Source organism: Petromyzon marinus, unplaced genomic scaffold (genome assembly GCF_048934315.1).
Source record: "Petromyzon marinus isolate PM22_M1 ecotype Great Lakes invasive population unplaced genomic scaffold, UKy_Petmar_22M1.pri1.0 PM_G_Scaffold_24, whole genome shotgun sequence".
In the NCBI taxonomy this organism is placed as follows: domain Eukaryota; kingdom Metazoa; phylum Chordata; class Hyperoartia; order Petromyzontiformes; family Petromyzontidae; genus Petromyzon; species Petromyzon marinus.
This window is the reverse complement of record NW_027422806.1, coordinates 2515327-2528620: the sequence shown is the minus strand read 5'-3', so window position 1 is coordinate 2528620 and position 13294 is coordinate 2515327. Positions and strand designations below refer to the sequence as shown.

The 13294-nt window shown below is 49.6% G+C and overlaps 1 protein-coding gene across 3 annotated transcripts; it reads right to left on the bottom strand.

Annotated features, from left to right (window-relative positions):
* Positions 1-4371: 4371 nt before the first annotated feature.
* LOC142913292 (beta-1,4-galactosyltransferase galt-1-like) lies at positions 4372-13168 on the bottom strand. Of its 3 annotated transcripts, XM_076060832.1 has the most exons (5): positions 12462-13168; positions 9094-9251; positions 7333-7540; positions 6970-7057; positions 4372-6022 (listed from the first exon to the last, which is right to left on the bottom strand). In XM_076060832.1, the coding sequence occupies exon 5, from the start codon at positions 5912-5914 to the stop codon at positions 4757-4759; it is 1158 nt and encodes a 385-aa protein (XP_075916947.1). In that variant the 5' UTR covers positions 5915-6022; positions 6970-7057; positions 7333-7540; positions 9094-9251; positions 12462-13168; the 3' UTR covers positions 4372-4756. The 3 variants fall into 3 exon arrangements, with proteins under 3 accessions (XP_075916947.1, XP_075916948.1, XP_075916946.1); XM_076060833.1 differs by lacking the exon at positions 6970-7057 and having other exon boundaries at positions 12447-13168; XM_076060831.1 differs by lacking the exon at positions 6970-7057.
* Between the last annotated feature and the right edge of the window lie 126 nt (positions 13169-13294).

The following is a 13294-nucleotide window of genomic DNA, read 5'->3' as shown; positions in this document are numbered from 1 at the left end:
TGTGTGTGGGTAGAGCCTCGGCGTGGAGTCTGTGATTTTTGTGGGGAGACGGTGTGCATGAGAGGGTGTGCGCGGGGCTGCAGGGTTTCAGCGTGGGGCCCACTTGCTGGCACTCGCGCGCACTTACACAGCGTGTGCATAGTAAAAACAGCCTTAGCGGCGAGGCGTGCACCCAGAGTCCTGCCGCAGCCATCCCGTTTTCGTTATCATTAGCATTGGTACACAGCGGATTAGGGCCTCGCCACGGTACATTTCAAATCCACTCACTCACATGCTCACTCACCCTCATGTAGAACAAGGGGAGTACATTCCAACTCCACTCACACGCTCACTCACCCTCATGCAGAACAAGGGGAGTACATTCCAACTCCACTCACTCACACGCTCACTCACCCTCATGCAGAACAAGGGGAGTACATTCCAACTCCACTCACACGCTCACTCACCCTCATGCAGAACAAGGGGAGTACATTCCAACTCCACTCACTCACACGCTCACTCACCCTCATGCAGAACAAGGGGAGTACATTCCAACTCCACTCACATGCTCACTCACCCTCATGCAGAACAAGGGGAGTACATTCCAACTCCACTCACTCACACGCTCACTCACCCTCATGCAGAACAAGGGGAGTACATTCCAACTCCACTCACTCACACGCTCACTCACCCTCATGCAGAACAAGGGGAGTACATTCCAACTCCACTCACATGCTCACTCACCCTCATGCAGAGCAAGGGGAGTACATTCCTACTCCACTCACTCATGCTCACTCACCCTCATGCAGAACAAGGGGAGTACATTCCAACTCCACTCACTCACACGCTCACTCACCCTCATGCAGAACAAGGGGAGTACACGCCAACCCCACCCAAAAAAGCACACGAGTCTGGAATCGATCCCAGACACATTCTGGTGCACCACTCTGCCCCCAATAGAGCGTGATTCAATTATTTCTGTCAATATGTAGCGTTTTCGGATGCACCTCATGTAACTCCTGAACCCCGTTAAATTGGTTGCATTGGATTGTTGCAGCCAACTCTCTGGGAACCAGTTCCTTCAACAAAGTGCGGGCTTGCGTGTGGCGGTGTGAGTGTCTGGAAACAACTGGAATTGGACTCTGCAATGCCTGTAATGTGAAGGTTTCTGGTCTTTTTCACAAATGTCCAGCAGGGGCGGATCAAGTTACAACAAGCAATACAATTTTGTTAGGAGTACAAAATAGAAAAAAGTAATGCAAGTCACTAAAAATGTACGACTATAAATATAGTATCTAAGTACAAATTAAATGAGTACATACATGCCTGCCGATGTATCAATACCGAACGCAAGCTAGGGCAAGGCAGTAAAACACCAACAAAACAGTCCCAGACCACACCAAGACAACACGCAGTCATTTAATTAAATGTTCTGATCTGTGTTCTGACTTTAATGCTTCCTAACTTGTATTCTCCTGCAAGAGATGATGACATTCTAACTTGCAACGTTCATCAGCTAGCTGACACCAGGCCAATGTGGCTTTGAATGGTGTCCTAGATGGACACCCACCACCGGAGTGGAAAATCTTACAGATGTCAAGCATATGGTCAACGGGCAGATCACCTCAACGGTAGGTCCTGGTGTCAAGGACATGGGCTTGCATTCGGTGTTCTGTTACTATATAGTCCAGCAGATGTCCCTGCTTGGACCCAGTGTGCATCCATGATGCTGTGTGGATGCGCCGATGCCGGAACAGCGTGTTGGTAAGCCCAATGTGCTGCATAGAAGTCTAGCAGCCTCCTACCATTGTTATTGAGCTGTTCTGGCCGATGCCTTCCAATCACTCTGGCCCAGGTGCCAGTGTCATGACCCACTCAGGCATTAAAGTCACCCGACAGGATGACTCCATCCCAAGGGGCGACTTTAGCTAGTACTTGTGACAGGTCATAGAAGGCATCTGACTCACCGGCCTTGCCTCCATCCCTCCACTGGTGTTAATAGTCGGTGGAGGCGTAAGCAACCACCATTACCATTCCTCGTGTTTTGTTTATGGGAAGGCCAGACCATAGAAGCCTGGGACTTACAGTTTGCTAAACCTCAGCGCCATGCTCCCACACCTGTTGTATATATGCCTCTTCCAAAAAACTGTTAGTGTAATATTGTCTATTTTTTATATCATGGCTCCTTGGACACAAATATACGTTCCCTGCATGCTGAAGCTTGGGAAAACCAGATGACAAAGCCAAAACAGCACTATGAGAAACGGGTAAACATAATACAAGAGACATTGATCAGATGGGCATGATGAGAATAACCAGAGCTGAGGAGGGCCTTAAAGCCGTCGAATATTTCGCTTCTCAGGAATAAACCTAACTCATGTAGCAAAAGGTGAAACGTTAATGAAAGGCCATAAAGGAATAACTCTTCCAAGGAGTGACTCAGGGAATTTCTGAGAGAGCAAGGGAGGACCCATGGCAAAACACCATAAACTCACTGCACCCGAGGGCAAACACAGGACAAAGAGACGAGAATGTCCCTTGCTGTTTCACTCTCTGAATTAACAAACCCGAGTGCCTGGAAAGTTGAAACGTAAAATTGCCAACCGCTGCATGTGAATATTGTTAAACGTCACGATTTTAAATGTTAACTTTTGTGAACGGATACATTGTTACATGACAATACAGAAGGTTTTGACTACGACTAGTTGCATGTTTTATTAACATCCACTTATCAATATGTAATCAGCGTCTCCGACATGGGTTAAACTTCAGTTGTATTTATTCTCAAGTTGCAGTACAGCACGTGTCTCCCTGCGCGGCTGGCTTCTCTCTTGCTCCCGGGACAGCGGCGCACGCTTTGCCTCCCGCCGCCGTGGCACTCACTCCTTCTCCGCCTCGCCGCTGGCTGACGGCGTGTCGGAGAGAGGGGAGGCTCAGCTGGTGGAGCCCGCCACGTGGCCGATGGGTGGTAGCGCAGGTGGTGACGACGTTCGGACCCAGGCTCTTCACACCGACGACCCAGAGTCCTCTGCTGCTTCTGCTTATATCCCTCTCGGCGGTGCTAAGCTCCGCCTCTAGCCACGCCCCTCTCGGAACATTTTAGAGGGCTCTCGAGGCTTCCCGCTAGCTCTACCCATTTACCTTTCACCCAGATGGGATCCCCCTTACTGATTGGATGTGAGACAACATAGCACGTGTCTGCAATAACCCCCCGGTCGTCCTGTAGGTGGCGCACTCTCATTACAAATACATAAGTGCCATGATATCTGGGTTAAGCATATAAACTTGTTAACGATTTATGGAAGTTTTGTATTGACGTATTCTACCAAAGAATCATCCCTAAGATAAACACGTACAAATTACATATATTCTCCACTCTCACTCACTCTTCTCCTCACCATCCTCCTGTCACTCACCCTTCTCACGCTCACTCACCCTTCTCCTGTCACTTTTCTCCTGTCACTCACCCTTCTCCTCACTCTCACCATTCTCACTGTCACCCTTCTCACTCTCACTCACCCTTCTCACTCTCACTCACCCTTCTCCTCACTCTCACCATTCTCAATCACCCTTCTCCTCACTCACTCTCACCCTTCTCCTCACTCTCACTCACCCTTCTCCTGTTACCTGTCTCCTCACCCATCTCCCTCAGGGCAGCAGCGGCCCGAGCACGGCTCTGCCTCAGGGCAGCATCGGGGGGCGTACATGTTTGGGAGGGGCTCATCTCTGCTTGGATGGTTGCTCGCGGTCACGTGACACACTTAAACCAATCCGGGGGCGTACATGTTTGGGGGGGGGGGCGCACCTCTGGTTGGCTGCTTGCTCGGGATCACGTGACGCACTTAAACCAATCCGGGGGCGTTAATCACAGTCACAGAATGACAGGACAGATCTGTGATATTATATATGTAGATAAAGAATGGTAATAGCATTTTGCTGTATATGTTTAAAACTGGTTTGCAAGATTGATAATACGTGATAATGATGATTTCTGCTGAATAATCCATCGCGAAACTATCTAATGCAACAATTCAGAAATGTCAACTCCATGTATTGTTTAGGAATACATTAACATGGCTTTATAATTTAAAATGAGTTGTATGTATCAACAGCTGGTGTTGATACATATTCAAATACACAACTATATACATTTGGATGTATAAATATATTCCTACTGAATCTATTATGTTTAATGTGAGTCTTTACTAGCTCATTTGGCCCAAAACACACCTGTCATTCAAATTATCACTCAAATTAAAAGTTTAATATCGTATGTACATTTTTTTTATCACCACAGGATTTACTTTTTAAAATCCTGCCACCATCCTCTGGGATTTGACTATCCTCCGTGGACACGAGTCATGAAAACAATAAGCTCATTAGAGACTGGTAGAACATGCACACTGAACATTTATTTAAATCAATTTGTGCCACATTTTAAATGTTTTAACCTGAAAACATTTCGAGTGGTACTCCCAAAAGCAATAGAAATAATTAGGATTGGTTTAAAATAAACCAATGTTAACTTCCCTAGCTTCCATAAGACATACCAATACAACCCCTATTGTGCCCTGGTGGATTCAAATGCAGAAAAACATGAAGATAACAAATTTTAACTGTAAACGCAATCATAAGATTAGCAAATAAATATGTCCCATACATTGACCACATTCGCAAACGGAAAACTCACAAACACCGGTGTTTAACTCAAATTGCAAGACCGCAAAAAACGCAAGATGACAATCAACGCCACCGCCGCCACCGCCGCCCGTTGTGCCTACTCATTCCAGAAGACCCTGTTGAGGACCTTGTTGACATTTCTGATCAGAGTGGCATTGTATCTCCACAGCGTGAGGTCCACGACCAGCGAGTCGAGCGGCAGGTCGGGCTGCTTGGGCGATCGGTAGTGGTGCATGATCGCGATGTCTCCTGGCACCGTCTGCGAGATGCCCAGCGCGTTGAGCGTACTGTGCACCGACGTCTGCAGCACCGCGCGTGGGTTCAGGATCATCTTGGTCGGGTTGAAGACCTCCGGCAGGTTTGGCTCCCGTCTAATGTGGCGCATGATGTTGACGCCCGGGATGGCGTTCCACGCCTGGAACTTCGACCGAAACTCTTCCGATACCGTGTAGGGAAACACGTGGTTTTCGAATGTGTAAATGTCGGCGCCGTACTTGTCGTTCAAGTACCGCATGAGGTCCTTCCATTTTGTGTGCTTCAAAGGGATGATCACTTCGTCGATGTCCGTGAGGACCAGGTAGCGCGTGCTGTACATGTGCCGAGACACGCAGTCGTTCAGCGCCGCTATCTGGCCATAGTAGTGCAGCTCGCCTGGGTGCTCGGGGTAGTGCCACCCTCTGGACACCCGCACGTAGTCCGTGATGGGCCACTGAACGACCTCGACGAGGCCGGTCTTGATGTAGTAGAGGAGCACTTTGTTCAGCTCAGAGCTGCAGCTTGTGTTGTATACCGTCACGCGGCCCGCACCCAAGATGCGGTACATTTCGATCGCCTGCACGAACTGCAGGACGTTGCCGTAGTTCCCGAAGAGCGTGGAGATGCAGACGCTGAATTCCTGTGTGAAGGTGGGGGGCATGTAGAGCCGATTTCGCACGGGCATGAAGACCCACTCGGCCTCCTCCTCGTCCGGTATTGTGCGCATGCGCTGGACGGACACGTGTCCCGGCTCGCAGTCCAGCGGCTCCGTGCACAGGAAGTCGGCCGTGCTGTACGGGAAGTCAAAGTGATCCGAGTGGACGTAGGCGCTGGCGGTGACCGTCAGGATCTCCGAGTGCCCTCGGCAGCAGAAGTGGCAGGAGAGCACGTCCGGCTCATACCGGTTGGCGATGCCGATGATGCGTGTGCTCTGACCGGCCTCGCGCTGGTCGTGGTACGCCGACACCAAGAATATCTTGGTGTCGCGCACGCGCATCATCGACGTGTTCTGCAGCGCTCCCCGTTGCCCGCACAGCGTCACGCGGTCGATCTTATCAGAAGCAGACCCCGGCTTTGGCCTGAAGACGGACGAGTTAACCTGGATAACCTGGATATAAGCATGCGTTAAATGTATTACTAAACAATACGCTCCCAGCAGCACTGAGCCTGCAGCTGTCAGAACGGTGAAATAGTTTTTTTTATTTCTCTCAATTTCAACAGATGATCTAAATAGTCGTGGTCAATAATAATTCGTTTTACACAAACATCAACATATTTCTTTGGTGTTATTTTAGTCTTAATACTGGCCAATACTAATGATAAAATCTATTGAAATTGAGAGAAATACAAAATATTGTCAACCAATTACACAGCCACCACCACAACCAGAGCCGCAACCACCACCACCACAGCCACCACCACCACAACCACCACAACCAGAGCCACCACCACCACAGCCACCACCACAGCCACCACCACAACCACCACCACCACAGCCACCACCACAGCCACCACAACCACCACTACCACAGCCACCACCACAGCCACCACCACAACCACCACCACAGCCACCACCACAACCACCACCACAGCCACCACCACAGCCACCAACACAGCCACCACCACCACAGCTACCACCACCACAACCAGAGCCACAACCACCACCACCACAGCCACCACAACCACCACCACAGCCACCACCACAGCCACCACAACCACCACCACAGCCACCACCAGAGCCACAACCACCACCACCACAGCCACCACCACCACAACCACCACAACCACCACCATAGCCTCCACAACCACCACCACTACAACCACCACAACCACAGCCACCACCACAGCCACCACAACCACCACCATAGCCACCACAACCACTACAACCACCACTACCACAACCACCACCATAGCCACCACAACCACCACCACTACAAGCACCACCACAACCACCACTACCACAACCACAAACACCACCACCACAACCACTACAACCACCACCACAACCACCACCATAGCCACCACTAACACGACCCCAGGCCGCCACCACCGCACCTGCCAGTCGAGGGCGCTGTGCTCCTGCTGCTGCTGTTCCTCTCCGTAGAAGCGCCACTTCGCGTCGCCCTTCGGCTCGCACGCGAAGCTCAATGCAACCCGCGGGCACCGGCGGCAGCAGCAGCACAGAGGGCAGCAGCAGTAGCATGCGCTTACGGAAATAATTCCATGAAGATAGCTGCAACTCAACTGCGTTCAATTAAGATCGCATTGAAATCACGCAGTTGCCTCTAAACGAGCAAAAGGCGAAAACGACCCGAGGCAAGGCCACTGGGCAACGGAAACCACGTGGCATTAAGAGGGCAAAGGTGCAGCCCTGCAGTGCCGATGTTTACCGCACACCGCACCCCCCCCCTCCCGTACCCGCAGCTCCTCCGTACGCAGGCTGCACGAAGGGACGGTGCCCGACCGCTGTGGCCCAGGCGTCGTGCCGCGCGTGGCCCGGGTGGCCGCCCGTGGCACCGCGGGGGGGTCCGGTCGGCGTGCCCGGCGCGGAGTGGCAGCTCGCCGCCGCTCCGATACCGCACGTGTGGCAGCGAGCGGCGGCCCCCCCCGGGGTGCCCGGCGAGGACTGGACGGGGGGTGAGGGTGGGTTAGGCAGCGATTAGAACAAATCACGACGGACGACGTACGCATGTCAAACTTCTTATGCACCTTCTTGGTTCTTTCGGTAAAGTCACCACCACGTAGAAGGGAAACAATAAAATAATAAAAATATAAAACTTTAAAATTCTCACGACGTTTCGACTGCAAGACAAGCAATCATCATCAGGTGTAAAAACCACAGCAAGACATTTTTTTTTAAAAAGTGGCGGGTTTTTTTTAACGTTAGCACCACGGAGAGCGATTTGGCAGTTATTCAGATGGACAAGTCCATCTATGTTCGGAAAAGAGGGGGGAGACGAAAATGATGGATGCGGTCTGAAAGCCACCGTAAGCGTGAACAATCAATTAAGACCCGGAATGGTTTATCAAATCCTTCCAATGATTGCTAAGCCAGAATTCCTTCCTCTCGGTTGAAATTGTCTCTGTGTTTGTATATGTGGATAGCCTCATAAACGAATCTCTCATGGTAGCCAGATGGCTTACAGAGAACCTCTGCAAGCCATCAGGCTACCATGAGAGATTCTCCCGTTTCGGTCTTAGGAGGAGGGATAATTGCGATGTCATCACCCGAGAGCCAATCAGGTGCCAAGGGTTGCGCAATTCAGCCACTGGCACGCTGGCACCCGGGCTCGGATCTTGGTAGCCTCTTCCATCTCCTCCTCCTCAACCTGTAAAAACCCTCCACAGCTACCACTGTTAGCTAACTATTGTAACTCTCAAATGCAACTTTCATCAAGCCCCCCAAGTGTGAAGTGCAGTCTCCAACCTCGTATTCTCCACCATCTCTGGCTTCCTCGATTCCAGTGCCGTGAAGGGAAAATTTGCCCGAAATGCGGCCGATCAGCGTTGACTTTTTTTTCCACATTTTGTCAACATGTTGCCAAAGATGTCCCTTAAAGGCTTAACGGACGTTCGGGGCAAGTGCAGTGCGAGCAACTACGAGGCCGGCAAAGCACACGGAGGAGGTGGGGAAGCCAGACCCACGCCCGACCGCCTTCTCCCCAGTGGCGATGTTTATACATCGCACCAGGTGCTCATTGGATAGACCTCAGGAAAAGCCCGGGACCGTTTCAGATAATCGTCACCTGGCGTTGGCCGTAAGTGGGAATCAAACCCCGGTGGGTCGTAGGCGGGTTTGTGGTGCAGCGCATCAACCACTGTGCCACCGCTCCCCTAAACCATGGCACTGCTGCAGTGGCAAGATGTTAACTACCTCGCCTGGAGTACAATAGGTCGTGGGGTTTGATCCAGACCCCCGACGCCTGCATATTTTTGGAGTTTTCAACGTCCTCCCCCGTGGTCACGTGGATTTCTCTGGGTCATCCAGTTTCTACCTCCACGTTTTAGAACCGACGTGCATTTGGAGTATTTGGCTGCTGGAAATGTCCACGCGATAAGCCGCTTCGTTGAGCAAATCATTTGTGGCCAGGTCGCTTCTGAAAAGAGAGTCAAGTAGCTCGGTGGGCCTCACATGGTACAATAAATAGTTTAATGGTAAAGAGCGGCTGCACCTCTCACCTGCACCATGGCCACGTCGTGGTGCAGAGCGGACAGCATGTACTCGCACGGGGTCAAGTCCTTGATCTCGCTGACGCGAAAGACGATGTATTCGAAGACCTCCTCACGAGGGGCGATGGGACGGTCGGCGGGGCGCCCCTCCGTCCCGCGCAAGCGCACTGCGCGCACACAAAGACGCCCGCCGCTGGTACAGACCTCCACGTACCCGTTTGGTCAAGCGTTGTTACGGTCGAGAGCACCTATGCAGGTCGGAGCAGGTGCGTGGTTGTGGGTTTTGGGCGCCACTGTGGTGAGAAGTTAACTACCTCGCCTGGTATATATCGAAGGTCATGCGTTTCATCCCAACCCTGACAACACCTGCTGTATATTTGGAGTCAGCGAGGTTTTCTCTTCCCATGGGTCGAGTGGATTTCCCCCCCCCCCCTCCAGGTCCTTCGATAAGCCACTTCGTTGCGTTACCTACCATTTGTGGGGAGGTCGCTTCTGAAAGAGCAGTATAGTAAGTGGGCCTTACCCGCAACCTAAACAATTGTTTAAAATAGTTTCTAGCTGGTTCAGCTACCTTCATCCTCCCCAGTGCTGATTTAATCATCTTTTTTACTAACACACCGCACCAGGTAACTTCACTTGAAGGCAGTCTACCTACACGAAAACCAGAATGAGTTGGGATACAAGGCCACCACCGACGACGTTGTCTGTAGCCAGGAATCAAATCTAGCTCGCGGGGTTCCGAGCTGCACACATTTCTCAACTCTGCAAGCCAAAAATTGAGATTCATTTATTTCCTGCCAGAAGCTGTATTAAATATTCTTGTTTCTTTCGGTAAAGTCACGTAGAACGGAAATAATAAAAATAAAACATAAAATAAAAATGAAATTTATTTTATTTTTATTTAAATAAAATATAAATGAAATTTATTTTATATGTATTTTATTTTATTATGTCTTAGCTGTATTAAAACCAACCAATAGCCTGTCATCTATAAGCCATATGCCTGCAGGTATTGAATGTTTATGGGTATCAACATCACAAATCCCTATCATCACCGTCGCAAAGAAGTTCTCCATTGTGCCAATTTAATCCAGACAGGTGCCGTTGGCCCAGATCTGTGAACGAAGGCAAAAATGAATCTGGAACATTTCCAAATTAACTGTTTTGGGGCCTCTTCTTTGGTTCTTTCGGTAAAGTCACCACGTAGAATGAGAATAAAATAATAAATTGATAAAATAAAATAACACAATAATATTCTCACGACGTTTCGGCCACAACACAAGTGGCCTTCATCAGGTGAAGGGGTCGAGACTGTCTGGTAGGACAGCGCTGGAGTGTTTTGGGGCCGTCCAGAAATGACGTCACGCACCTGGGGGGGGGGGGGTCAGACATTTGTGACGACGTGTGACGACTGGGGGGGGGGGGAGTTTGATAAATGTGACGTCACATCAAAATGCGCAACTTTAAATATAGACAACACGTTCCACTTAATTAGACTTTTTAATGTTTTCTCCTACAAGATCAGAGTGCAGCGGCACATTAAATACGCACTACAATGACAACAATAGTTTAAAGCGATTTGAAGTGTGTTTTATTTTGGCGGGGGGGAGGGGGCAGAGCTTTGTGACGTCATATTTGAGGGCGGGGGGGGGGTCAAAAAAATCGTTCAGAATCGCGTGACGTCATTTATGGACGGCCCCTTAAGCGGCACCCTGCCGGGCTTTTTGGCCGGGGTCACGCGCCGTCTATGACCAGCCGCATCTCATTGCCCTGTGACTACCGACCCGGCTTCAACACTTGATTTTTGCGCGCAGCGTTTTAATACGTTGTTTTTGTGTGGAATTATTTGCTGGTTTATTCCAGAATGTTTCTGTTACGCGTCGTCGCTTTAAGATGTTCTGTGTTCAAATTTTGTTTGTTGCGGTTGCACCCCGACTTAAGATGCTCGCATGGCTCACAGGACTATACCTAATAAATGAAACTTGAACACGCGCACGCACCGAAACCACGAACTTGTTCAGGTCAACGGGGTTAATCGCGCGTGTTGGCATAGCTGTCAACCCCTTATCAGTGCCCCTAGATTGTTACAGATCGATTCAAACCCTTATTGGTCACCCCCTGCCCTTATAAATATCAACGTTTAGACAACGAGGTCCCGTCGCAAGGGAGAAACGCAAACAGACGGACGAAACAATGTGTGCCCGTATTGAAACGGCTGTGCACCCAATAACCTTCGTTGAAAAATACTTGAAACCACTGCGACCCAGAATCAGCAAGAACAACCTCAGAACATTCGTGATTAAGCGGGTGACGAGTTGAAGAACTTTGCCCCAGCACAGCTAGAGGCGCCGGCCATAAATGACGTCGCGCGATTTTGGACGATTTTTGCCACCCCCCCCCCCCCCCCAAAAAAAATATATAAAACACGCTTCAAATCTCTTTAAACTATTATCATTGTAGTGCGTATTTAATGTGGCGCTGCACTCCGATGTTGAAGGTGAAAACATTTATTAACAAGTCTATTTGATTAAGTAGAACGTTTCGATTTAAAGCTTTCGTGACTGCAGGGATTCATCTTATTGGCTCTTTTGGTAAAGTCACGTAGAATGGAAATAAAATAATAAAAATAAAACATAATAAAATAACATTTTATTTTATAAAAAAAAAATAATAAAACATTATACAATTTTCTTAACAATAAAATGTTATTGCTTTATTTTTATTATTTTATTTCCATTCTATGTGACTTTACCGAAAGAACCAAGAAGATAAGTAGAACGTGTTCTCTATATTTAAAGTTGTGAATTTTCATGTGACGTCACATTTCTCAACTCCCCACCGCCCCTCGTCACACATCGTCACAAATGTCTGACCCCCACGTGACGCATCAATGGCTGTCATTTTAAACATTTCTGGGCAATTCCCACTGAGATTAAGGACTCTCTTACAAATCCAGGTTAATTGAAAACACAAAAGTACATACAGCAATCCAATACAATCATGATTTAATTTAGTTGTTTTCATTTTTTTTAACCTACGTGACGTTACCGAAAAAAACCAAAGACTATCTTGTCGTTTGAGCATCTTAACACCTCCTGTTTGATTGCCCTGAAAAGGGTCAAACCCCTCCTTAATACCCCCCCACACATTGACCCCACGACACCCACACCAATCTGTCCAGAAGGCGACAACGTCGCCGACACGTTCACCTCCTCCTGGCAAACTTTCCCCAGCCCCAAGGCCTCCTCCTGCTGCTGCTGCTGCTGCCCGAGCGAGTCGCCTGTTAGGACGACTCAAGCGGCTTCATTAAACCCTTAACCCGCAGCTTCGGGGTGTCCACAGTCATCCCGTGAACCACCCACCCCCCAGTGCGTAACCTTTCGCCAAGACGACGGTGGAGTCGTCCGTGTTGATGTCACAGAGGATGCCCTCGTAGCGGATGCCCGCCATGGAGAGCAAGCTCATCCTGACGCCCATGCAGGCCGCCCAAGTGGCCATGGTCGCCGGCTCTGGCTACGGGCGACGAGAGGGGCTGGTGGGGCCGCCTTGGTGGGGCCGGGCAGGAGGAGGGGGGGGAGGGGGGAACTTGGCCCGGATCGTGAGACGACGACGATGATGATGGTGGTGGTGTTGGTGGTGTTGATGGTGGTGGTGTTGATGATGGTGGTGGTGTTGGTGGTGTTGTTGATGATGCTGTTGATGATGGTGGTGTTGATGATGATGATGGTGTTGATGATGGTGATGATGGTGATGTTGATGATGGTGGTGGTGTTGATGATGATGGTGATGATGGTGGTGTTGATGATGGTGGTGTTTATGATGATGATGGTGTTGTTGATGGTGATGTTGATGGTGTTGATGATGATGGTGGTGTTGTTGATGGTGTTAATGATGGTGGTGTTTATGATGATGATGGTGTTGATGATGATGGTGGTGTTGATGATGATGATGGTGTTGATGATGATGGTGTTGATGATGATGGTGTTGATGATGATGGTGGTGATGATGATGATGGCAACAACCCACCGCGTGGCCCCCACGTGTTCACGGACACGCCACTGGCACTGCAATGCACTCTGGGTAGCGCCAAGTGGGCGGGATTGTGGGGGGAGGGGGATTTGTTTCTCTTCCGCTCAACGTCGTGGGTTTTTTGCTTTGTGTTTCATTTTAGTCATTTTTTATTTAATTTTTATTTTCTATCTACGTGACT